We start from the raw sequence: 25,113 nt of genomic DNA on the forward strand, positions 1-25,113 counted from the left end.
CTTCCACCATCTAGGAGCAGGACACCAAAGAGTGGAGATCTAGGCCAGTGTTTTGCTCTCAGTGAGGAACAAGCAGCTTGGCATATATTATATTTATCTCTTTCTATATGATATATATGTATATATATATATATATATATATATATATATATATATATATATATATATATATATATATATATATATATACATATGTATATTATACATATATATATGAGAAAGAGAAAGTACCTTAATAATTTGAAATACTGCTAACGTTAAATGAAATTGCTAAAGGTCTAATATAAATAATAAATGTGTGATGTTTCTGTTTATGATTTTTTTAAACAGTTTCTGTGCGACATCTAGTGGACACAACGAGTATTATTGACTCCATCTTTTAATGAAGTAATAATTACACTTCCTTTCAAAGTTATTCTGAAAATGAAACCATTCTTAATAATAATATATGTATATATATATATATATAATATTTATGTGTCACAATATGCAGCAATTCTTATAATATAACCTTGAAGAAGTACTTATTCACTTCATTAAAATACTAACTTTGCAGCGTAGAAGTACTGAGTCTCACAAGGAATAAGTTATGGTTCTCCAACATCCTGCAGTAATAACAATAAGAACAAATAGAATGTATTATAAGAGGAACATAAAAAATAAATACTTATCCATAATAACGATAATATTAAGAATATGGTTTAATAATAATATCCTATCTGGTAAAGCTGGAGCTCTTGTCTAAGGCTGCAACAAATCGATGAAATCGATAAAAATCGATTATTAAAAGTTTTAGCAACAGTGTTGCACAGTTAACAAGACAAAACACACGTTTATTTACTCACATTTCTTGTGCACATCTACTGTGGGTTATACGGTAGTCTAGTGCACATCTACTGTGGGTTATACGGTAGTCTAGTGCACATCTATTGTGGGTTATATGGTAGTCTAGTGCACATCTACTGTGGGTTATACGGTAGTCTAGTGCACATCTACTGTGGGTTGTATGGTAGTCTAGTGCACATCTACTGTGGGTTGTATGGTAGTCTAGTGCACATCTACTGTGGGTTATACGGTAGTCTAGTGCACATCTACTGTGGGTTGTATGGTAGACTAGTGCACATCTACTGTGGGTTGTATGGTAGACTAGTGCACATCTACTGTGGGTTATACGGTAGTCTAGTGCACATCTACTGTGGGTTGTACGGTAGTCTAGTGCACATCTACTGTGGGTTCTACGGTAGTCTAGTGCACATCTACTGTGGGTTATATGGTAGTCTAGTGCACATCTACTGTGGGTTATACGGTAGTCTAATGCACATCTACTGTGGGTTGTACGGTAGTCTAGTGCACATCTACTGTGGGTTCTACGGTAGTCTAGTGCACATCTACTGTGGGTTATATGGTAGTCTAGTGCACATCTACTGTGGGTTGTACGGTAGTCTAGTGCACATCTACTGTGGGTTATACGGTAGTTGATGTTGTGCCTGTAAAGGGAGACACGCAGTGATTCATTAAACTAAGAATCCTCTAATGCATTTATTTACTAATGCCATTTTAAATTCATCTCAAAGCACTTGGTTATTTTTTAGCTGTATTATTTTTATTTCTAATTTTATCTTTATATCTTCTTACTTACTAACCCATAGCATTAGCTTTAACGTACTAACCCATAGCATATATTTTATTATACTTTTATTATATTTTTATCTTATTGCTGCACTATGTTGTCATTATTGTCTTCCGTCATGCACCAACCGCCAAGACAATGTCCAACATATGATGGTAATAAAGGTTTCCTGATGTGTTACATTATACATTTAATTAACTTCCACTACAATGATGGTAATGATTCGATTAATGAGGTTCTGACGTTAAAACAAATCCTGTTAAATTTTCTGATTTGTATTTTTCTTGATGTTCATGCAGCTTCCTGTACTCTCTGACGTAGTTTTTAAATGTGAATTTGCAGTTCTGCTTTAGAATAAAGGGTTGGAAATTAAAGCTATATCTGCAAAAAGAAGCTTTTTCTTATTGAAGTGAAAAATGAATATTCGATCAATCAATAATCATTGATATTGATCCTTGGAGGACTTTGTTATCCTGTGACCAAAAACAGACATGGTGTCAACTGATGAAAACAACCCGAAAACCAAGATGGTGGCAGAAAAATATCCATTAAAAAACAAATCTAAGGTGATGAAACTCTGTCTCCGCCTCAGAGGTACACCTTGTACTTCTTTCTTTACTACACCTGAGGTACATGTTGTACTGTGTGTATTACTGCAGTACTCTGTAATATGGATCATCTCAAACAGCACAACAAAGAAATATTGATCAGTCATAGAAAACATTTTATTGACCAACAAAATCAAACCGATCACATGGAGTCATTCTGATTCCAGATCAGCTCAGAAGCCCTGAAGGCACCACGTGACCGACCTCACAGACCGACGCGGTGCCTTCAGGGACAACACGCATGTTGAGGCACTTCAGTCCAAAGCCACGGATCATTAACCCAATAACGTTAATCATTCTCTTTGAAATAATGATTAAACTAAAAGATCTGCCTGTAATTATGTTCAGTGTTGTTTTTTTAAATGATTTGAACTTTATTGATTAGGTAAAAGTGGATCGTCAGATTGTCCCAAACTTTTTCTAAACATTACAACAACTCTGCAGGTTTTGCAATCATCTGAGTTTTGGTGAACTTTATATCTTGAAATAAACATTTAGACATTGTAGTTGACTTTGAGTCAGCGGATCAATGAGGAAATATTTCTGTTATCAAACGATCCGATCAATGAACAAATCTACTGCTTAAACTGGATTCCCTTTAGTTTGCACTTATGGAAACGATCACTCCATTTCTCCATCATGTGACTTGAACTCATTTAGCCCTAAAGCCACATTGCAGAACAGTCGTCCTCTTTCTGAGGGTCATTGAACACATCACATGAGAAGAAAAAAACAAAGAAAGCTTGAATTTACATCTGATCTCACACATTTTATTCTTCTCGTCTCATTTAAAAAATCCTCAAATAAACCATTAATCAGATTCCTCGGGGAAACTATGACATCATAATAGATGCTCCCGAGACCAGCAGTCATGTGACCATGAATAAAGTGATCACTCAAGAGGTTTCTATTATAAGTAGAACTAATAGTTGGATTAGAACACGTAGTAGAACGAGATCAAAGAGAAATCGTTTGAGGTTCAGAGGCTTAACGAGCTCGTCTCTTCTTCGGTGGTGCTTTAATCGTTGATGACGTGATTGTTAGGGGTTTGACAGAGAGGTTTAAAGGGGGTCCAGTCAAGTTAAAAGCCCCCCCCCCCCCCTCCCCTTCATCTGGTGGACTGAAGGCACAGAGGTGACAAAGGACCTCCAGACCTCCACCCTTCCTCCCTCGTGGTACATTAGACAGGAAGCAGCCAAGTCGCCTGCTGCAGGTCGGAGGTCACCGTGACGAGCTCCTCTCCTTGCTGACGCAGTCGTCCTGTCCGCTGGCGTCTCCGTTAACCGCCACCACGCCGGTACGCCTCTTCTTCCTGCGGTGGGACACGGCGCCGCCCTCCGAGCCCGACGCCGCCTGGGGGGGGGGGGCGCATGTATGTTACAACACGCATGTTACGAGAATGCTTTGAGTCCGCACCTGTTTGCAGCTTCAGATCATCAATGACCCGTATAAACAGACCCAGATCTCCTTGTTTAATTGTAGCATTTGAATGAAAGTAAATCAGATATTTAAATTATTTAGTCATATGAGTTTAGTATTATTAGAGTTAAAGGATCATAATTCACCTCCAATATCTATTTCATATTTACGTGAAAGCATCTGGGTTAATCACCAAAACCACATTTCACAGATGACACCTGAACGCACCACAATGAGCTGTTAGCCTTGCTGCTAAGCTACTAGCTCGTCCTGTTGATCTAATCCCTGATTGGTTGTTTCACTCACCTCAGAGTCAGAGGAGCTGGAGGAAGAAGACGAGGAGTCACTGGAGGAGTCCGATGCGATGCCCGTCGCCTCCTGGAGGTCCACTTTGTCCGCCAGCGCCGCCAAGTTGGGCCTCTCCTGCTTCAGGACCCTGAGATCAGATCACAAACAGCAGGAAACACAACAATCAGTTCATATTTATAACACGTGGACTCCATTTCAACGCTTCTTTCTCTTATTTATAATCTGACTGTTCTTGTGCACTAAAGTCACGTCGGAGTTCTGTTCCCAGAGACAAATGAAAATATGTCTACTCTAAAATCTCTAAAATCAATCATGATAATGGATGTAAAATTGGAAATAGAGACTTGATGCCAAAGCAATAATACTGCAACGATATACTGAGCATTTGGTCATTTCTATTTCCTTCAAAAAGTGAATCTCTGATAGTTTAAATCATCGGATGGTTCTGTATTAAACGGACGTCCTGGGACGGGTCCAATCTCCTCACTTCTTACCGGTACCACTTCCTGGAGAGTTTGGGTCGCCCTCGGACCGTTTTGTGCCACACGATTGGGAAGTTGGTGGTGCTGGCGAAGTTCTGAGTGACGGCGATAGTGGTGTCCATGTTGAGGACCACGTGCCACCAGCCGCCTGCAAACACACAGCTGGTGACCATTGAACCCGTGACCTTCAGCCACGGCTTCTCCACATTCATTAGACTTTCAGCTCATGATGCAAGGAGAGAATTACTGACCGGGCACAAAAACCGTCTCCCCGGGTCTCTGGAGGATTTCCAGCGGCGTGAACTCCGGAGGCCAGTTGGGCTGCTGCGTTCTGGGATAAACCACGTTGAACCAGGTGATGGCCTCGTCCTGCTGGTTGCCCCCGTCCTCTCTAGACACCTTGATCAGCTCGCGGGGCGTGTTGGTGGGGAACAGGCACCACCTCTTGTGTCCATGGACTAGAGCGTTCCACGCGCTGGTGCCCAACGGGTCGATGTGGATGCCGGTACCGGAGCGAGCCGGGCCCATCACGAACCACCTGCGAGGGAACCAGAGGATGTGGTTGAGCTGAAAGCTCCTCCGTGTCCACGGCAGATGAAGCGCTGGCGTAGATCCGCGCCGACAGGGAGCGGACACGGAGCGTACCTGTAAGGTGGGCGGCGCTTCTCCCCCGCAAACTGGAAGAGGTCGTCCCTGAAGAAGACGGGCACCTGGTAGTCCTCCAGCAGCTTTCGCCGCTTGGCGTGTTCTCCGTAGCTGCTGTCAAAGATGTAGAGCGGGCTATCGTCCCTGGTGGTCTCCAGGTACTCCATGTAGTACTTCATCTTCATCTTCACAGAGTAGCCGTCGTTGTCCTCGCCGCACTTGAACTTCTGGTTGCGGTACTTACGCTTGAGGCGCTCCAGGGTCCACTTCTCGCGGGCGGGCCACGCCTCCTGGCAGCCCTGCAGCACCACTGGCCGGTAGGGACGCTCAAAGCGGCGGATGAACTCGTCGGGGCTGAGGTGGAGGACATCCACGCGCTCCACGTTGTCCTGGAACACAAGAACATGATGGGCTTCCATCTCCGTCGTAGCTTCAGGACATCTGCCCGCGTTGTTGAAACATTGGTATTAAATAACACAATTACACGGAGGCTCACACGCACACACAAAAGTAAAAATGGTTTAAATTAGTTCATTAAAAGATTGAAATGGAAATTAACGATTAGAAATATTTTAGTGGCACATTGCTTTCCTCTGAGGAAGACAGAGAAAATGATTTTAAATAGAGGAGCAAAGAATAAAGGAGCTTTCCATGTATGCAAGAGTACTTTAAAGTACGCTAAAGTAGGAAACAAAGTTGAACTGATGACGTCACGGGATCAGTGTCTACGTGACGAGCTGCACTACTGCCGTTAGCCGAGGCGGGCTAGCTTAGCTCCGGATGCTACATCGACAAGTTACCTTCACGGTGCGGTGCGACACGTCGAAGGACTCGTGGTAGTCGTGTTTGGTCCAGTCCAGCGAATCCTTCAACTCGGGTCTGGCATTTCGCCTCGCCTCTTTGATCCTCTTCTTACTTTTATGGTTCATTCCGGCTCGTTGTGTGTGTGTTACGAGCTAGCAAGCTATCGAGCTACCGCGGGGCTGGTGTAGAAACACATCCGCCAGCCCGCACTGGTAGCCGGCTGACTGCAGGGTTCGGAAAGCCTTTCCTTGTTTATTTGATATGGCAATGAACCCACGAGTTGATTAATGTGCCAAACGAGTCCTGACAAACGTGCGACACTTCTAAACAACCTCCCCGGCAGACATAACGTTAGACAGAATCCTAAGAGGAGGGATGCTAGCTGGCTAACAGGGAGCACAATGCTTAGGCAAGTGTTCGGCGTCTGTACCGCCCGCCCCCGCTGCCGGAACACAAAGCCCATTGGCTCAAGCGCCCGCGAGGGCAGAACGTTTATTGGATGTGGTACAAATTAAGCCTTCCCGCCAGACAGTTGCGTTGTTGTGATTGGCTGCCAATGCGGTTATTCTTCTGTCACATTTAACCCGGAAGTCGTTGTTAGCGTTGGATGATGGGGACATATTAATAACAACGCAGGTATCGATCCGGTAAATACGGGGAGTTGTGATATCCGGACATGAACTTATGTAGTTTAAGGAAGCATTAGTCCGCCCAATGGAACACAGAGGAGCCGAGACACCGACCACAGCATACAAAGTGTTCACGTTTAAAGACCAGAAGAGTCCTGCTTCTCTCTCTGTCTCCATCCCAGAGGTAAACATCCGAAGATTCAGGACACAATGACGCCTTACGGTCCTCTTTCATTCGTCATACTTCACCCCTAACCCGAACACAATGTGATGCTGTGTGCTTGTCTTTAACGTGCTCGTTAAATAGTTAAACATGTCGGTACCTCGTTTCGGTATCACGTGGTATCACGTGCATCATATTTCCACCACTGATGGACATTAACCTTTTTGTGACGTTTACCGACTGTATTCACGTAAATGTAACAATTTACTTTTTTCTCTAATATAATCATGCAATAAGTAATTTACTTACTAAACAAACAAAATGTGACGGCATGGTCACGGAATGTGTGACGTCATGAGAGCAGCGGTCAGTTAACAGCGCGCCCCCCCCCAGGTTCTCGATCCACACTATGGGATGTACGTGTGGCCCTGTGCCGTGGTGCTGGCTCAGTACCTGTGGACGCATCGAGAGGAGCTCAGAGGCAAAGCAGTGTTGGAGGTGAGCGACCCTTCTTCATGCACCACGTGGCACCTGAGCGGCCATCTTTAACCCCCGACCTTTCTGCCGGTGCTCAGCTTGGCGCCGGTGTGAGTCTGCCGGGCGTGGTGGCCGCCAGGTGCGGAGCGAAGGTGATCCTGTCGGATGGCGCCTCGGCCCCGCTGTGTCTGGAGAACTGCAGGCGGAGCTGTGAGGCCAACGGCCTCCTCCGGGCCGTGGGCGTGGTCTCACTCACCTGGGGGGAGGTCTCACCTGAGCTCCTTCTGCTGCCCCCGCTGGACGTCATCTTGGGTTCGGACGTCTTCTACGAGCCTCGGGGTAAGCTTCCTGAGGTCCTGGCGCCCGAGGCCTGGCGGCCCGACGCACTAATCCGGTTCCTGTGATCCCCTCTCAGACTTCGAAGACGTCCTCCTGACGGCTTCTGTCCTTCTGAGGAGAAACCGCGGCGCTCAGTTCTGGACCACGTACCAGGAGAGGAGGTGCTTTATTGAAAGTGATTTAAACGTGTGGTTCGTATGACCGCTTGGCTTCACACCTTCCTCCTCCTGCTGCTCCTCCTCCTCAGCGCGGACTGGTCCATCGAGGCGCTGCTGCACCGCTGGAAGCTGAAATGTGTCGACGTTCCGCTCGGCGCTTTCGATGCAGATGAAGCTGAGCTGGCTGGATCGACTCTACCGGGAAACCACAGCGTCGTCATGATGATCATCACCATGGAGACCGAGGACGTGGTCCCGTGACAGCTGATCCTCCATGTCCTGGTGGTGATCGTCACCATGGCGACGGAGGACAAAAACCTGATGTGTTCTGTCTTTAAAGAGTTATGAAATAATCACCTGAAGCAGAGGTGTCCGACTCGGTCCTGGTCCGGGCCCGGTTGGCCCACGTTTCAACATTAAAATGTTGTTGAAACTTTTAGTTTTAGAAAGTTTTAGACATTTCTATGTTGCAAAGCACGTTATAACCTATAGGCATAAATACACTATATTATTGTCATTATTAGTAACAGTTAAAGGGATTTAAAACAGAGATCTCAACAAATCTGAAGTTTCCCAAAATAGATGAATAACATAAATATTTGTATTCATTGTTGGGATGCCACGTGTTTAAATATTGTCGTCATTTTTATCTTTAGATTTTTAATCCTTGTGTTGCATCACAACAAAAGCTCCTTGAGTCTTTAATTGTGATTGTAACTCTAAAGACGTGAATGAGAAGAAATGAAGCGACCTTCACTCGATGTTCATCAGAGACTCCTTCAGTTATTCTGCATGTGTCATGTGACGTCACATGACCAGAAAGATGAAGTCGGGATGCAGAAAAATACCACAAGTACCTCTCCGATGCAGTAAAAGTACCACACATACCTGGGTGATGTAGTACAACTACAACATGTAACTTCCTCCACCTCATTACCGTCATCCTCCTCAAACCTCCATCTGTTTTCCTTCCATGTCTTTTGTCTCCTGCAGCCACCCAGAAACACCTCCTCCCTCCTCCTCCTCCTCCTCCTCCTCCTCCTCCTGTCTCCATCTCAAGCTACACCCACACACTTCTTCTCTTTCCAGTATCGTCATCCTGCAGCTTCTCTTCTTCCTCCGCCTTTGATCTCCTTCTGCAGCCTCAGCGGTGAAGTCTCTCAATAATTCACAAGCATCTCAAATGCAAATGAACCCCCCCCCCCCCATGACGAATCAGACCTCTGGTCCCATCATCCTGGCGCCTCTGCCCCTCCCCTTGTCGACGGTTGCTGTGACAACCCCTAGTTGTAGAAACGGGGTGAGGGAGAACCTGCAGCCTACTCCCTCGTCTCTCCCTCTCGCTCACCCATCCCTTCCTTTCCAAAATAAGAGCATGCACAGGGGGACATTTTAGAAAATAAAAGCTTTTTTGAATGAAGACTTATTGAAGTGTCTGCCTCTGACTGAGTGGAATTAGACAGACCTTCATCACGCTGCCTCCTCCTCAGCCCTCTGCTTCTCCTGCTAGCAGGACGAGGTCTGAGATGTTCTCTCACTGGAAGAATTCTTCATCTGCACTGCTCCTCACCCAAGTTACTTTCCATTTATATAAGAGGTGGGCGTCGCCCACCAGCTTGAAGCTATGTGTTGGTTGCCATCTTGGTTTTGGGCCACTGCAGGTCCTGTTTTTGTGAGCTGGTCACTGGTTGCCAGGGTTACGTCAGATCTTTCTAAACTAAGCCTTTCATCTTCTAAGGAATGTGTGTCTGTCCTGCTTATTATTGTTTGTTGAAATGTTACTTGCTGTCTATTGTTTTAGTGTTTACTGGATTTAATGCTAAACAAATAAAAGTGTTTCATCATCTTAAATAACCCTAATTTATTTCTCCATCATTCTTAAACATACCAAAATATCGTATCTCTTTTATTAAACATAACCAGAAGTATTTCACATGAAAAATTATTTCTCTGATAAAAGATAACAAACATAGTATGAGGACATGTTGTTTTATTTCATGCTTCCTGTAATCCTGAGAATGAAAACAATGTTGAGCCTTTATATAAGAGGCTGTTTTATATATAGATATAAATACACATACATTGCACCAACACACCCATTTAATCCAGTTGTAGAAGTGACATTGAGGAAGTAGGATTGGATTTGGACTAAGGATTATACTTTATACTTTATACTGTGGGATTACTCCCTCTAGGATTATTCCATCTTGGATTATGGGATTACTCCCTCTAGGATTATGGGATTATTCCATTTTGGATTATAAAATTACTCCCTCTGGGATTATGGGATGACTCCCTCTGGGATTATGGGATTACTCCCTCTGGGATTACTTCCTGTGAATGCTTCACACGTTAAGGCATGCACAGGCACGAAGGGAGTCCGGTGTGTGAGGAGATGGGGAGAGGCCGCGGTGAGGCCTTCTCCTGCCCCCCCCACCTCACCAGCAGGAAGCGTGTTGATAGCGAGCGTTACAAACAGCAGGTTACCTTGGAGATACAAAAAGAAATCCAGAGGATGGAAATCCAAATACAAAAATACAAAGACCAGGCAATCTGCGTCAAAGAGGGTGGTGGCAAAAAAAAAAAAAAAAAAATCAGAAAACGGACAAATAAGGCAGAGAAGTGTTACAAAATATTATTATATGAGACGTCCAGTGAACCAGAGGAGGTTTGGCAGAAGATTCTCAGCATGTTTCATTCATATTTGCTGCGTCTGCTCGTACTGTTAAAAGATGTTTAAGAAATCTTGTACTTAATACAATAAATTGCATGCGGGTGTAATTTGGTTTTCGTGGAAAGTTGTCTTTTTTTATTCAGATTTAAGATTGAATTACTTCCTTTGTTAAAATTTTGAAAAGCAGCATCTCTGTTTTACAAAAAACTTCCTCACAACTTTTAAGTTTGTGAGCCCTCCGAGTTTAAGACTACAGACTCCAGATTTTATTTTCTCACACATTTTTAAATGCTTCTTTAACGCAACTTTTTTTAGCAGTAGGAGCTCCTCCCCCAAAGGTCATAAACCAATCAGGTTGGGTAGTCCAACCACTCCTTCACAATAAAAGCCGGGACTACATTCGTATTGTGCGTCACGCTGCGGAGTGTAAAGAAGTTTTCGCAGCATTTTTCTATTTATTAACTCAGGAGTTGTTGTGATTACAGAACTTGTGCCAGTTGTATTACAGATTATTGTACATTAATATCATAAAATACAAGGTTAGTAAGTGAGAGAAAAACCACGCAAACGATAGCGGGAGATTTAACAGTCAGTTAAGATCATTAACGTGGAAAACACACTGGAGCAGTTCTGAGAGGTAGCGCAAGCACAGCTACAGGTACACAACCGTGTACAAGTACACAACCATGTCTATACGCAACCGTGTACAAGTACACAACCATGTCTATACGCAACCGTGTACAAGTACACAACCATGTCTATACGCAACCGTGTACAAGTACACAACCACGGCGTAACTCAGAGAAGCTAGCATTGGTAGGGACATCGAGCTGGGACCATTGTATTGCATAATGTGGTTAGTAAACAGGCATGCTACATACACAGTCTGTAGACCTCACGTGACCTCGTCCTCTGAATAAAAACTCCCAAGTCGTTTGTTGGTGAGTAGCGTCCTTGTGGCGAAGAGAAGGAAGTGCTGCCCCGTTAGCGCTCCGTTAGCGCTCTGGCTAATCGAGGATCTTCTGTGAAAGCACTGTCTAGTAAATACTGTAAACATGCAGAGGATTATAAGAAGATGAATTAGCTCCACGCCAGAAGCTTATTTCCTCAAAGTTCTCTGTAAACATCCCGTCCTCATTCGGCTCGGCCCGGCTCGTTCTCTGGCGTTTGGCACTGACGCCGAGACCAAAACTGCTGAGTCAACGAAGGTCGAGCTGAGCTCTGAGTTCTTGTAGTTTATTACCACGCGTTTATGTCTCCGGATGTTCAACAACTCAACGGGAACGAGGACAGCGTTATGTTAGTGTAGGGCGGACCGGGACGAGTGGTACTACTGGTCCTAGTGGTACTACTGGTCCTAGTGGACCTAATGGTACTACTGGTACTACTGGTCCTAATGGACCTCATGATACTATCTGTCCTAATGGTCCAACTGGTCCAAATGTTGCCAAAGGTCCTGGTACCACTGGTACTACTGGTGATAAAGGTCCTAATGGTATCACTGGTACTACTGATACTAATGGACCTCATGATACTATTGGTCCTAATGGTACTACTGGTCCTAATGGTCCATATGGTCCTAATGGTACTACTGGTCCTAATTTTCCCTATGGTCCTCACGGTACCACTGGTACTACTGGTCCATATGGTCCTAATGGTACTACTGGTCCTAATAGTTCTACTGGTCCATATGGTCCATATGGTCCTAATGGTATTACTGGTCCTAATGGTCCTTATGGTACCACTGGTACTAATGGTTCTATTGGTCCTACTGGTCCTAATGGTACTACTGGTCCATATGGTCCCTATGGTCCTAATGGTCCTTATGGTACTACTGGTACTAATGGTTCTATTGGTCCTACTGGTCCTAATGGTACTACTGGTCCTAATTTTACTACTGGTACTAATAGTACTCACACTGTCACATGCCAAACTGCTCAATGAAAATCAAATACTGAAATACAAGCTTTGAGCATGCTGATGTCCCACAATGCATTGCACCAAGAAGTTTCTCCCAGCCAGAGGTGTAAGAAGTATTCAGAACTCGTACTTTAGTAAAGGTAGTGGTACTTCAGTGTAGAAATACTCTGTTGAAAGTCCTGCATTCATAAAAAATAAAACTACAGGAGTATCAGCATAAAAACTACTTTAAAACAGCAATGATGCAGAATAATATATTTTATAGTATTATAATTCTTGATATTCATCACTTTGAGGGTGAAGCTCATTTTGATGATTTCATGAATCAGTAAGAAACCATAATCATTTATTAGTAGACTATATTTAGTTTTAATAATCTGATGTTGTGAAGTAGCAGAACGTTGAAATATTCCAGCAAAGTACCAGTACTTTTAAATGGTACTTAAGTTGAAACACAAGTCAATTATGGGATTTTAGTCAGACTTGTGAAAATTAAATATTTATTGTTTCTATTTGCGTTTGTGATTTTTCCTCATTTGTTTATTCAAAAGTAACTTTTCCTAAAACGTGGTATCTCCTCTGAAGTACAGTACTAAATGTACTAAAAACAGTTGAAATATAAGTACTGATGTGTTGTTTGAGGTCCTGTTAGTTCACAGTGATACAGTTCATTTTAGTTTATAAGTGTAAAACATGACGTAGCATGTGATCGATTAGATGAACAACGGCTCGTCCTTTGAGGTGGAGATTTGATTTAAATGATGCTAGCTGGTGGTTTATGAGAATAAATATGTTATGTACTAGAAAATAAGATTCATCAGATTCTTCAGATTCAAAATCTAAAAATGTGTCATGGACCAACAGGACAAACACTTTTACATGAGAACATCTGGGACGATAAGCAGCAAAAGCAGAAGCATCTGGAGATCAACATCAGCAGCACCATCTGGATGATGAACATTTTACAGTTTGTCTCCCACCCGTAGTTCAGCTCTACATTCTCATCATTTGGCATCAAACTGCGGAAACACCTGGTTTTCACCATCGGAGGACCTTTCGCCCAGAGACAAAATAATCCTGTTTCCACGGAGGCTTCCAGCCGGTCCCCCAGCGGTCAGAAGAAGGTAAGCAGGAGATAAGCTGCTGGCGCAGAGGGAAGTGAGCATGGCGTGATGTATCCTAGTCGCAGGCGTGGGGTCGGAGGTCGAGCGGCAGGCAGGCCGTGCTCGTCGTGCAGCAAGAAACAACAGCAAAGAACGGGAGGATTTTTTTTCTTTTCATCCGGCGCAGGCGCTTCAGGGGGGTCGTGTCAGTTGGAAGGTTGGTGTCGCCATCTTCAATCAGGATTTCAAAATCACTGGAGACGGAAAGAATGTAGAAGGTCAGAAGTCAAAGCTTCATGTGTTAAAGCTGCATTCTGTGTAGTGACCAGCAGGGGGCGACTCCTCTGGTCCCATAGACGTCTATGAGGAAATGACTACTTCTGTGTAGTGACCAGCAGGGGGCGGCTCCTCTGCTCCCATAGACGTCTATGAGGAAATGACTCTATTTCTGTGTAGTGACCAGCAGGGGGCGACTCCTCTGATCCCATAGACGTCTATGAGGAAATTACTACTTCTGTGTAGTGACTAGCAGGGGGCGACTCCTCTGCTCCCATAGACGTCTATGAGGAAATGACTCTACTTCTGTGTAGTGACCAGCAGGGGGCGACTCCTCTGCTCCCATAGACGTCTATGAGGAAATGACTCTACTTCTGTGTAGTGACCAGCAGGGGGTGACTCCTCTGCTCCCATAGACGTCTATGAGGAAATGACTCTACTTCTGTGTAGTGACCAGCAGGGGGCGACTCCTCTGCTCCCATAGACGTCTATGAGGAAATGACTCTACTTCTGTGTAGTGACCTGAAGGGGGCGACTCCTCTGCTCCCATAGACGTCTATGAGGAAATGACTCTACTTCTGTGTAGTGACCAGCAGGGGGCGACTCCTCTGCTCCCATAGACGTCTATGAGGAAATGACTCTACTTCTGTGTAGTGACCAGCAGGGGGCGACTCCTCTGCTCCCATAGACGTCTATGAGGAAATGACTCTACTTCTGTGTAGTGACCAGCAGGGGGCGACTCCTCTGCTCCCATAGACGTCTATGAGGAAATGACTCTACTTCTGTGTAGTGACCAGCAGGGGGCGACTCCTCTGCTCCCATAGACATCTATGAGGAAATGACTCTACTTCTGTGTAGTGACCAGCAGGGGGCGACTCCTCTGCTCCCATAGACGTCTATGAGGAAATGACTCTACTTCTGTGTAGTGACCAGCAGGGGGCGACTCCTCTGCTCCCATAGACGTCTATGAGGAAATGACTCTACTTCTGTGTGTCATTATGTGGTAATTTCCTCTCCACATGATGTGATGCATTCAGGCCGAACTTAAGGCTTCAAAACTTCCACAAACCAGCAAGCGGCGTCACTATGACGACTATGTGCAGAGCCAATCAGAACATTACACAACTCAATGTTTTAACATTCAAATTGCTTTTGACAGAAGAACCAACATCTTTGTTGGGCTCTGAGCCTAACCCTAACCCTTTTGGAATTCTACTGAAACGTTTCCATCAGTCTTTGGTTTATTAAACGTCCCGCTGGAGGAAGGCGCTGAAGCGGCCGATACTACTTACGTCCCCAGTTGAGGGCGATGCCCGCGATGATGATGACCAGCCCTCCCAAGATGGCCACCACGGACAGAATCATGGCGTTGCGGCCCAAACGGCGAGCGCCGTCCACGTTGCCCTGCTGCAGGCTGTTTCTGGACTGAACACCAAAGGAGAAGTGTGGGAGTTATTGGCTGGGTTTCGTTTCTCTGATGGTGGAACGTGAACCTGAACTAGACGCAGCATTGGTTTTCATTCCTTGGCAGCAGCAGTCGTACCATCACGGAGAAGGTGAGGGCCACGATGTTGATGGGCCACAGCGGGCAGAAGCAGGACAGGATGGCGAGGATCAGATAGTCCCGCGGCTTGGACCCGTCCACCGGCGCCTCCGGCATGGCGCTGGGCCGGCGGGTGAGCGAGGGCCGCGGGGAGCCCGGCGCCAACGAGCCGGAGCGGCTGGCCGGGCCGGGTCGCCCGTTGGCGTGACCGCCGGGCTTAGCGTGAAGCTTGGGCGTCACGGAGGAGACGGTGGGAGAGGAGGCCGCCGCCACGGGGCCGACGCCGTTACCTGGAAGGGGAGGAGTCAGGAGGGAACGTCTTGAAGTAAGAAGAAGGAATCTTCTATCTGCCAAAAGGCGATTTCTATTGATCTTTATGCTCTAAAAGACATAAGGATTCCAATCCAAACCTCTGAATGAGTTATACATGAAGTACAAAGAGATTAAATAATAACGAATAAACAACATCCGAAGAGTGACAACAAAATATCAAGTATCCAAAATGTATAATAAAATATCAGATTTCATGTCTGGTGTCCTGATGACACAACGAAATACACAATGTTATTTCCTTACTGCTGCTTATCCCGTTGTTAACGGCACGTTGCAATGGCTCATGGGTAACTACATGTAAAAGCTTCACACACTCAACGGTGCGTATGTAGATCTATATGTATAAAGATCTATATACATATAGATCTATAGATATATATATAAACATAGAGTATAAATATGTTTATACGTGTGTACATGCAAATGTGTATTTACTGTTCTCTGTGTTGTCGCTGATCACTGTCAGGTGATCCACGTCCGTCGTTGGGGGCGGGGCTTGTCGCTCTGCCGGCTGTGATGTCACGGCCTCCCCTTTGTGCTGCGTGCTGATTGGCTGCTGGTTCTCCTCCATGGTGCTGCTGGGACCGGAGGCCGCGAGGCGGTGGAGACAAAGCGGTGACGGAGGAAAGCTGAAGGCCGGGCGCTCTGAAACAAATCAGAGTCATTATTGATCAACTGATCGATTGATTGACAATCGGCTGCTCGCGATCACGTTTCCAAAATGGCTGAACAGATGGATGATGTGGACCGGAAGCATCGATATTCGTTTAACTCCCTCGCCATCTGTTTAATAAAGTTTGATTCTTTTACTTATTTCCTGTTTGTATCTTTATTCGGTTTAGTACGTTTGTGTTATAATGTCTCTGGTTTGGTATTAGTTTGTATCATATTGATAAACATATATGGATACATGTGTGTGTGGGTGTATATATATATATATATATTTGTCGCAGTGACTCAACAGACAGAGAGGCTCCTGGTCTCTGGGAGGGGGGGGGGGGGGGGGGGCGGAGTCTTCTTTCCCACTGACCAATCAATAGTATATTGTGAAACGATCTGTCAGCTGCAGACGCACAAACAATCACAGTAATTGTAATGACGATACTTCAGTGATTTAAACTGCCGTCTCACACAGAATCTGAACCCTTTGAAACAACTCTGTTGTCCTTATAGTTCGGTTTCCATCTTCCCTACGGTCCACAAACGCGTCACGTTTCACCAAGGCTTAAAATATGACATTTCTTTTTTATATAAGTAAATCCAAGAAACTATGACTGCGTTGCAGGAGGTGAACACAGAGGTCATTTGAGGCTGGGTTAGTATTTATTACATTTTGTATTAACATTGTTAACACTTGTGTGGTTTATATCATCATAAGTATGTTTTTCCGGCTCCAGTCCAAATGGTTCTGTTTCCAAATGGACGCGAAGGTCTTTTATTTTGAAGGGAAAAACAAAGCTACAGAGAGATAAATGTGACAGTTTGGGGGTTATCAAGTACATGTTTGAGTACTTGTACTTTCTACTTCTACCTTTACAGGATTCAAAGAGAAGCTGCGGCAGCACAAAGGTAAAAACACGGATTAAACAATGAGAATTCTTTATTTCTGAACTATTTCTTATATAATCGTTTAATTTTAGACTTGATTTATTGTCCTAAATACCTTTTTGACTCAGATCATCCGTCTGGTGTCTTTTCACACAAACGTGTGTTCAGCAGACAGACCCCAGATCAGCGCCTCGTTAGAGCCCCCCCCCCCCCCCCCCCCGCTGAGGCAGCGTCATTTAAAACCACTTCTTCAAACGACCTTTGTAAGAAAATCACATAAATCTCTCTTCATCCTTCCTGAAGTACTGCGATGCTGCAAGTACTACCAGCAGTACTCCTTACACTGCAGCTTGTTATGACGATTGAAGTTTACATCGGAGCCGACTCCCTTTAGAAAGAACAACACCTCCCTCCGATGTGAAGTAGGAGAAGTATAAAGTGTGTACTTTTGATTATTGGAGCGCTGTAGGGTTTTGAATACTTGAGTACAAACTTGGACCCATTTTCTGCCATTGTACTATGTACTAATAGTACTATGTACTATTCACTATTTTCTTTGGGTTTTTTCAGGACATGTGACTAAGAGGTGGGGCTTTTAATCCAGGTCTACTTGGAGTTTTTTCAGTGTGTATTAGTACTTTCCCCCCTACTTTCATTTGATGTGTCGTTAATGAAGAAAAGTCTTTAATGAGGGTCACTAAAGGGGGCGGGGTCTAAGCATCAATTAACCTGCTCCGTCTCGTTAAGGCGATTAAATGAGTGTCTTTGGAGAACCATTAAAACACCACTCCAATTAAATACTACAATGAGTACTACTACTGCAGCCAGACTAGTACTACCACTAGAGCTACTACAGCTACTACTGCTAGTACTACTACTACTAAATAATAATAATAATATAAAATAAGACTCTTAGTTCAATTTATTTCCTTAGTTGGTCAAATCAATGTCTTCTATATTTGATGCATTTATCGGAGCATGTTGATATATTAGCTGATCATGTTGATTATTGATTAGAATAAACATGAATTTATTATGTTAAAGAGCGGCGGCTTGGATTTTTTTGAAGACACCAAGCAAAAGTGACTCTGGCAAGGTGACCTTTGACCTTGGAGGTCAAGAACAGAAATCACATGTGACTACTTTTCATCTCAGAGTCCAGCAGAAAGCTTCTGGCTCCTCACTGAGTGAAGAGCTGTTCTCTAATGCTCTCTTGGTTCCTCCTCTTGGTTTCTTCTCTTGGTTCCTTCTCTTGGTTCCTCCTCTTGGTTCCTTCTCTTGGTTCCTTCTTCTGGTTCCTTCTTTTGGTTCTTCCTCTTGGTTCCTTATTTTGGTTCCTTCATTTGGTTCCTCCTCTTGGTTCCTTCTCTTGGTTCCTTCTCTTGGTTCCTCCTCTTGGTTCCTTCTCTTGGTTCCTTCTTCTGGTTCCTTATCTTAGTTTCTCCTCTCGGTTCCTTCCCTTGTTCCTTCTCTTGGTTCCTCCTCTTGGTTCCTCCTCTTGGTTCCTCCTTTCGGTTCCTTCCCTTGTTCCTCTCCTTGGATCCTCCTCTTGGATCCTCCTCTTGGTTCCTTCTCAGCTTCAGACCGATGGATCATTAATCAGTTTTAATAGTTTTAATGGTGCAGGAGAACAACCATTAAAACTACTAATACTAAACTATAGGTATCTGTGTATATATACATATATATATACACATAGGGTTATTACATATATACATATATATATATATATATATATATATGAATCAGTATAATAGTGACACCTTCACAACGATTGTCCACACCAGAAAGTAAAAATAAAAAGTACCATGAATACACGAGTACTTCAGATTTGTACTTGATGTACTCTCAAGCACTGTAAAACGAACGAGAAGGAAGATCTTCATCATCTTCATCATCTTCAGCACACACTTTGACTGCTGCAGTTATTCATCAGATTATTTGTGTATTTGTACATGAATACTAGTTTAAATACCTTATGTACGAGGTGAATACTTGATTCATGGGGTAATAATAACCTTGTCTCTGAGGACAGAACATCTGATTATTATTAATATTTCATATTTTGCAGCGAGAACACAAATGTAAACCGAGGGGACGCTGCTCCACACGGAGACAAAGCCCACAGTTTAAAATGCAAATAGAATTTTTTTTCATTCATACGTGTTTTTTAGCACGTATGAATGATTTCTGCTGTTTTAAAGAATAAAAGCTAAAAGGGGGAGATTCTCTAAAAGAGGCCACGTCCGATCCATTATTAAACATTGCGTGCACATTGCAGCAGCATCGAACACACGGGAGGCGTGCTGCAGTCCGACACACCCACCGGAACACGTCCTGTGGGACAGGAGACACACGGTCCTCACCTGGTCCTCACCTGGTCCTAGTCCCTCATGGTGTCTCTGCTGCAGGTCCAGAGGTTTCACATCGACAGGGAGGAGATGACAGAGAGCAGATCGATGGAGCTTCTTCTTCTTCTCTTTCTCCTCCTCCTCCTCCTTCTAGATGAATGGTGGAATGTGTCTTTGGTCTGGGATCGTGGCGCTGCTTCTTTTTGGTGATGCAGAGCGGTGGGACGTTGCTGCAGCAGCTTTCTGTCTGTTCCACTGCAAGAGGGGAGGGGGGGGGGGGGGGGGGCTAAGACTGTGTGTGTGTGTGTGTGTGTGTGTGCACTACAGTAGCTTCCTTCATCTCCATCTCCCACCGGTGTGAAGCTCCCTCAAACTAAATCCAGTGACTGAAATTCATTTTCAAAATAAAGGCTTAGCAGGATTCTTTGTGCGAGTTATTTTCTATATATACATATAAACTATATATATACTATATATACACACATATATATATATATATTTACTTTTCCTTTTTTTAAATAAATACTTATATTATATATATATATATCAATATATATATATATATATATATATATATATATATATATTGAAATAGACTTTTTATATATAGAGAGAGAGGGAGAGAGTAAATAGATCATTTAGGGATGATACAAGATAAATAATAATATACCGATGATGAATGCAATAAGCATTACTCGATAAATACAAATCTTTTGGTTGTAATAAGTATATTTATAAATGCATTCTTGTAAATAGGTAGTATGAAGTGCTTTGGTGAAATAAAATATATGCCAATATATATGTTAAAACATGAATATGTTCCATTCATTATTACGGACATTTGTATTTAATATTAAAACATAAATTGTGCATTTATAGAGAATACTCTACACAGATTCATTATCTTATTTTTTCCAACCACATTTTACATTTATCTTTGTTCCTTTATATATTTAACATGTATATTATATATTTTACATTTATATTCATCATTAAAGAAAGAGAAAACCCTTACTTTGGAGGAGCCACACCCAACTTCCTGTATTACCTTGTTTTACCGTTGACTTACTGCACCTTTTTTCTGTCCCCATCCTGCTGAGACTCTGCTGACAGAGCAGAAACCAACAATGCACCATTCACCGTTTATGTTCATGTACATGTCAGTACCCAATGTTTAGTATCTGGATCATTAACTAACAACATGAACTCTACATACAAGTGTGTATGTATATATGATTATATATATATAATTATATGTATTATTTGATGTTAATATTTATTAAATGAGCCCCTGTTACCTTGAGTTTATGGGTTTATTTTATTATCTGGTATGATCTTTAGCTGTGTATTGCTTTATTTCAAAGAATATCAGGTATTTTGTATAAAATATATTAAGTCAAAAAAGATTTGTCAAGTGGAAAAATGTCAAAAAAACAAAGTCATGTTGACAAATGTCATGGAATTTTTTTTTTTATATTACATCTGAATTTTAAAAAAAATCAAATTTCATGAAAGACAAAGTCAAAAAAGTCAAGTCAAAATTACTAGAGTCAAAAATGTTTAAATTGTCATGAAAAATAAATGTAGGTTAAAGCATTTTGAAAAAAAGGCAAATTATGTATGAGCGAAAAATGTTTGACAAATCACATGCAAGAAAGGTCGAAAAATAGTTGGTCCACAAATGTTTAGAAAAGAAATCTAAAACAATTTGGTCAAAATATATTTTAAAAAATAAGTTCAAATAATGTAAGGTGGAAAAATGAGATCAAAAGATGTGTCAACAATATTAGGTGAAAATTATTTTGTGAAGAAAGTCAAAATATGTAAGGTGATAAAATATGTAAAGTTCAAAAGATATTGAGACATAATATATTTTGAAAAAAGTAATAAATATTAGCACAAAAAGTTTTGACAAAAATGTCCAAATATGTAAGGTGGAAAAAGAGGTAAAAATTATTATATGTTGGTCGAAAAATGTTTTTGAAAAAAGTCAAATATGTTTTGTTGATAAATTTAATGGAAAAAAAAGTTTTAAAAAAATATTTTGAAAATGTTTTGAAGATAAAGCAAAAAATATCAAGTCAAAAAGTGTTAATAAAAAAGTCTAAAATTATTTGGTTAAAAAAATATGTAAAGTGGAAAAATGTTTTAAAAAACCATTAAGGTCAAAATATATTGACTCAAAAAATATTTTCAAAAAAAGGTAAAACATTTCGTTTTCTAATCTAACGCTTTTATACTGAAGGAACGAACACCGCGTCCGGTTTCATTTGTTGTTTTCCCGTTGGGTTTCCGGTGAGGACGCGTCCGCAGCCTTTCATGGTTCTAAGATGACCAAGCTGCAGCTACTGAACGCCTACCTGACGGAGCGGCTGGCGGTCGTGGTGAAGGAGATCCTGGGCGTGGTGGAGGACACGGTGACGGAGTACCGCGAGGAGACGGCGAGGACGCGGCGGGAGAACGAGAGCCTCCGGAAGCAGCTGCGGGACCTCCTGCTGCTGGAGGCCGGCGCGGACTGGCTGCGTAAGGGCCGAGAAACACGCCAGCGTCGGTTGTTTGTAGCGAAATGACGTCAAAATGCGTTTGAATGTGTGCGTTTGATGCGGGACTCGCTCTTAAATTCGCTCTTACAGCGTCGACATTTTACGGCAAACGCGTCTTTTCTAACAAGCGGGAGGTTTACTTCCTTTTTTCGAGCATTAAATGTCATTCAAAATGAGAAGTTGATTCCTCAGTACCCGGAAGTGTTGATTCTGAATGCTCGTGATTAATGTTGAACACCACATGGTTCTGTTTGATGGCTGCATTGACCTGTTGTTCTGTGTCGGTTCAGGGTCGACCCGGTCCAGTCTTCGCTTTGCATCTCCTGAGCAACGTGATGCAGAACCGCGACCCGACTCCCCCCAAGATCTCCCAGATCTGCCCAGAACGCCACCGGCCACCTCGGCTGAGCCGGTCCAGACGCCTGTGGGGCCGACCCTCCTCCCCGGGGACGAGACTGAAGCTGCGTTCCGGGCGCCGCCGCTGAAGCCGGACCCCGAGAGCGCGGCGTTTGGCGAAGCTTCGTCTCGTCCGTCTCACTCGTCCCTGAATCCTCCCGCCTACTCGCCTCCGAAAATCCTCATCGAAATCCCCGGGCTCCGAGAGGCCCCCCCGGGCCCGGCTCAGGTGAAGAGCGAACCCGAGGAATTCGAGGTGGGCGAACCCGAAGGTCTCGTGGACTCTGTGACCCGTGTCTCCGGGGAGTGGTCACCGGCGGCGTTGCGCCGCCAGGCCCACCGGGCGAGGAGCCACGCGGAGCCCGCCGCGGCGGCCGCCCGGGTCCCCGAGCTCGTCCACCGCTGCGCCCGCTGCGGCGAGGCGTTCGGCCACAGCGCCGGGCTCCGCCTCCACCTGGAGCAGAAGAGGAAGACCTACGCCTGCGACTGGTGCTGCAAGTCCTTCGCTCAGTCGGCGGACCTGCGGCGCCACCTGCGAACGCACACCGGCGAGCGGCCGCACCGCTGCACCTTCTGCTCCAAGAGCTTCAGCCAGAGGGGGAACCTGCGGCGCCACCTGCGCATCCACACGGGCGAGCGGCCCTACAGCTGCCCGTACTGCTTCCGCACCTTCAGCGACGGGGACACCATGAAGAAGCACAAGCGCACGCATTCAGGGGAGAAACCGTACTGCTGCGTCCGCTGCTCCAAGAGCTTCAGCAGCGGCAGCGGCCTCCAGATCCACCTGAAGAGGGACATGTGCTTCGTGGAGAGCGCCTAGCGGGGGGGGCGGGTTCCATACCGGTCCGCAGGAACACCACAGGGACATTCACCACTCGTTATAGAACGTAGTGTCCACCCTCAGGTTAACACTGTTAGCACTATTAGCTGCTAGCCGCCGGCTCAGCAGTCGCCATGTTGAGAGCCAGCGGAGGCAGCTGATGCTCTGATTCAGCACCTTTAACTTAAAGGAACGTGGTGTTCTATTCAGAGTGAAGTACCGTGTCTCCAGATGGAATCCGATGTCTGGGGTTCCATCACCTCGAGGACGTCCTCCCTTTAAGGCTCGGCTGCACGACTCAATAATTAAAGGCGGATGAGGGGAGAAAAGGATTGGAATTAATTTCTAGTTTAGATATGACTCGATGGGTGAGAGATGGACTTTGGTTTCACTTCATCTTCTTAATTGTTGTACTTTTTTTGTTTTTTGTTTTTTTTAATTGTTGGCTTTTTTATATTAGTTTTTTTCTACGTGTAAAGGTCAGGATAAAAACCCACACAAACTAAAGCAACTTCTCCTTTGTTTACTTTGAGACGTCAGGTTTTTAAACGTGACGGAGGGACGCCGCCCTGCGTCTCTGTGTCACTACACTTTGTGTTTTTGTGTATTTTTCAGTCTATGTGTGTGTCTGTGTGCCATCGAACTGAACAGGACCATTGTGGATGCTTCATGGTTCTGAGAGTGAAAGTCTGTAGTTTGTTCACTTTGGGCTCCTGTAGAAACATGAGAAAGTAAAGTTATGGTAATAATACACTGAAATGTTATATTCAAGTACTGCCCCTAAATGTCAAATGTCCTTTTTAAAATATTACAAATATATCTTTTAATAATCTACATAGGTTTTTGATATAGATTTAGCTCACGGATAAATGTAAAAGTATAAAGTAGCAGTTAAAATACTCAAGTACAAGTACCTTAACGTATTGAAATGCAGTACTTCTCACTTCATTAGTGTCTCATTGGTTCTGATAATTAATACAATCTATAATTTATTGGCTCATTTTGTGTTGACCATTAGTCTGATAATTGAGCTGATGATTCAAAGGAAGCTTTTAATGAGCATTAAATACTTTTTTCTTTGACATAATGGGCACATTTGTCGTAGTTTGTTAGCTAGCTAACATTACGTAGCTTACTAAGCTAGCTAGCCAGCTAGCTTCTCATCTAACAGCAGTGTTGGTGATACTGTTGTAGAAGAAGAAACATTTGATGACCTGAGCAGTTTAGTTGACCTCTTTAGCATCTAAAGGTCGACAAACGCTCGAACAAATAATTGCTTCAGTGACAGAAGGACGTCTTGATACCTAAAATACATCTGAGAGGATGCAAGGAGAGAGGAGGCGAGTAGGAGAGAAGGTGTCCGAATCACGTGAGACATCCTCGTCATTATTTATGTGTCTCTACTGAGGCATGCTGGGAAACGGACCAGACGTCATTGATCCGTGTGATTATCAGTATTTTGTATTGATGTGCAACATCCTGTTTTTTTTTAGACATAATAAATCTTTGCGAACCTTTATGATTTTAACCCTCAGATTGTCTGAAGATTGATTATAATTTGATTATTGATTAGGACATGAGAAATGTTTTATAATTTACTCTGGTCTACTCTTTAAACTGGTCCTGGTTCATATTTCATTGTTGGTTATTTCTTATGAACCAGGAATATTTATAAAGTTTTCCCACCTTCATTTATCTGTTTACTAAAAGAATGTGGGATCAGATTGCGGTAGTGTGGTTAAGATGGTGGTGTCAGGTGGTGTCAGGTGGGGTCAGGTGGTGTCGGGTGGGGTCTCTCCACTTGATGGACAGATGATATTTACTTGCGCTTTAGGGTAAGCAGTAGAGAAGATGACTGGACATTAGTGTTCTGGTTGTGCAGCACTTAATAACTTCCTCCTTGTGATGGAGCTGTATTTGTGGGCTGTGGCCTTCAGGGGGCA

The 25,113-nt window shown here is 43.7% G+C and overlaps 4 protein-coding genes across 6 annotated transcripts; 2 read left to right on the top strand and 2 right to left on the bottom strand.

Annotated features, from left to right (window-relative positions):
- Positions 1-2,333: 2,333 nt before the first annotated feature.
- On the bottom strand, positions 2,334-7,274 carry jmjd6 (jumonji domain containing 6, arginine demethylase and lysine hydroxylase). 2 transcript variants are annotated; one of them, XM_037477249.2, is made up of 6 exons: positions 7,143-7,274; positions 5,094-5,482; positions 4,700-4,986; positions 4,461-4,596; positions 3,964-4,093; positions 2,334-3,591 (listed from the first exon to the last, which is right to left on the bottom strand). In XM_037477249.2, exons 1-6 carry the CDS (start codon positions 7,152-7,154, stop codon positions 3,460-3,462), a joined length of 1,086 nt encoding a protein of 361 aa, XP_037333146.1. In that variant the 5' UTR covers positions 7,155-7,274; the 3' UTR covers positions 2,334-3,459. The 2 variants fall into 2 exon arrangements, with proteins under 2 accessions (XP_037333146.1, XP_037333145.1); XM_037477248.2 differs by lacking the exon at positions 7,143-7,274 and adding an exon at positions 5,894-6,028.
- Positions 6,318-9,523, top strand: mettl23 (methyltransferase 23, arginine). Its single transcript, XM_037477253.2, has 5 exons — positions 6,318-6,710; positions 7,083-7,187; positions 7,265-7,505; positions 7,582-7,666; positions 7,753-9,523. Exons 1-5 carry the CDS (start codon positions 6,612-6,614, stop codon positions 7,922-7,924), a joined length of 702 nt encoding a protein of 233 aa, XP_037333150.1. The 5' UTR covers positions 6,318-6,611; the 3' UTR covers positions 7,925-9,523.
- Positions 9,524-9,636: 113 nt separating this feature from the next.
- LOC119220922 (proline-rich transmembrane protein 2) lies at positions 9,637-20,510 on the bottom strand. Of its 2 annotated transcripts, none has more exons than XM_037477256.2 (6): positions 20,460-20,510; positions 19,438-19,666; positions 15,948-16,157; positions 15,180-15,469; positions 14,929-15,061; positions 9,637-13,614 (listed from the first exon to the last, which is right to left on the bottom strand). In XM_037477256.2, the coding sequence occupies exons 3-6, from the start codon at positions 16,081-16,083 to the stop codon at positions 13,598-13,600; spliced, it is 576 nt and encodes a 191-aa protein (XP_037333153.2). In that variant the 5' UTR covers positions 16,084-16,157; positions 19,438-19,666; positions 20,460-20,510; the 3' UTR covers positions 9,637-13,597. The 2 variants fall into 2 exon arrangements, with proteins under 2 accessions (XP_037333153.2, XP_037333152.2); XM_037477255.2 differs by having other exon boundaries at positions 19,427-19,666; positions 20,460-20,502.
- Positions 20,511-21,691: 1,181 nt separating this feature from the next.
- On the top strand, positions 21,692-24,704 carry LOC119220918 (zinc finger protein 263-like). The gene is made up of 2 exons (XM_037477250.2): positions 21,692-21,934; positions 22,245-24,704. Exons 1-2 carry the CDS (start codon positions 21,742-21,744, stop codon positions 23,168-23,170), a joined length of 1,119 nt encoding a protein of 372 aa, XP_037333147.2. The 5' UTR covers positions 21,692-21,741; the 3' UTR covers positions 23,171-24,704.
- Positions 24,705-25,113: the final 409 nt, after the last annotated feature.

The sequence above is a fragment of the Pungitius pungitius genome, chromosome 12 (genome assembly GCF_949316345.1).
Source record: "Pungitius pungitius chromosome 12, fPunPun2.1, whole genome shotgun sequence".
NCBI classification, from domain to species: Eukaryota; Metazoa; Chordata; class Actinopteri; order Perciformes; family Gasterosteidae; genus Pungitius; species Pungitius pungitius.

Bases quoted from the DNA above. Each gene is read 5' to 3' on its own strand.
- jmjd6 (XM_037477248.2), bottom strand. From the start codon at position 6,022: ATGAACCATAAAAGTAAGAAGAGGATCAAAGAGGCGAGGCGAAATGCC. The intron at 5,483-5,893 runs GTAACTTGTCGA...CTTGTGTTCCAG, and splicing joins TGTCGCACCGCACCGTGAAG to GACAACGTGGAGCGCGTGGA. The intron at 4,597-4,699 runs GTCAGTAATTCT...GTGTGTTTGCAG, and splicing joins GGAGACGGTTTTTGTGCCCG to GCGGCTGGTGGCACGTGGTC.
- mettl23 (XM_037477253.2), top strand. From the start codon at position 6,612: ATGGAACACAGAGGAGCCGAGACACCGACCACAGCATACAAAGTGTTC. The intron at 6,711-7,082 runs GTAAACATCCGA...GCCCCCCCCCAG, and splicing joins TCTCTGTCTCCATCCCAGAG to GTTCTCGATCCACACTATGG. The intron at 7,667-7,752 runs GTGCTTTATTGA...CCTCCTCCTCAG, and splicing joins ACCACGTACCAGGAGAGGAG to CGCGGACTGGTCCATCGAGG.
- LOC119220922 (XM_037477256.2), bottom strand. From the start codon at position 16,083: ATGGAGGAGAACCAGCAGCCAATCAGCACGCAGCACAAAGGGGAGGCC. The intron at 15,470-15,947 runs GTAAATACACAT...CTCCCCTTCCAG, and splicing joins CAGCGACAACACAGAGAACA to GTAACGGCGTCGGCCCCGTG. The intron at 15,062-15,179 runs GTACGACTGCTG...TTTGGTGTTCAG, and splicing joins CCCTCACCTTCTCCGTGATG to TCCAGAAACAGCCTGCAGCA.
- LOC119220918 (XM_037477250.2), top strand. From the start codon at position 21,742: ATGACCAAGCTGCAGCTACTGAACGCCTACCTGACGGAGCGGCTGGCG. The intron at 21,935-22,244 runs GTAAGGGCCGAG...GTGTCGGTTCAG, and splicing joins GGCCGGCGCGGACTGGCTGC to GGTCGACCCGGTCCAGTCTT.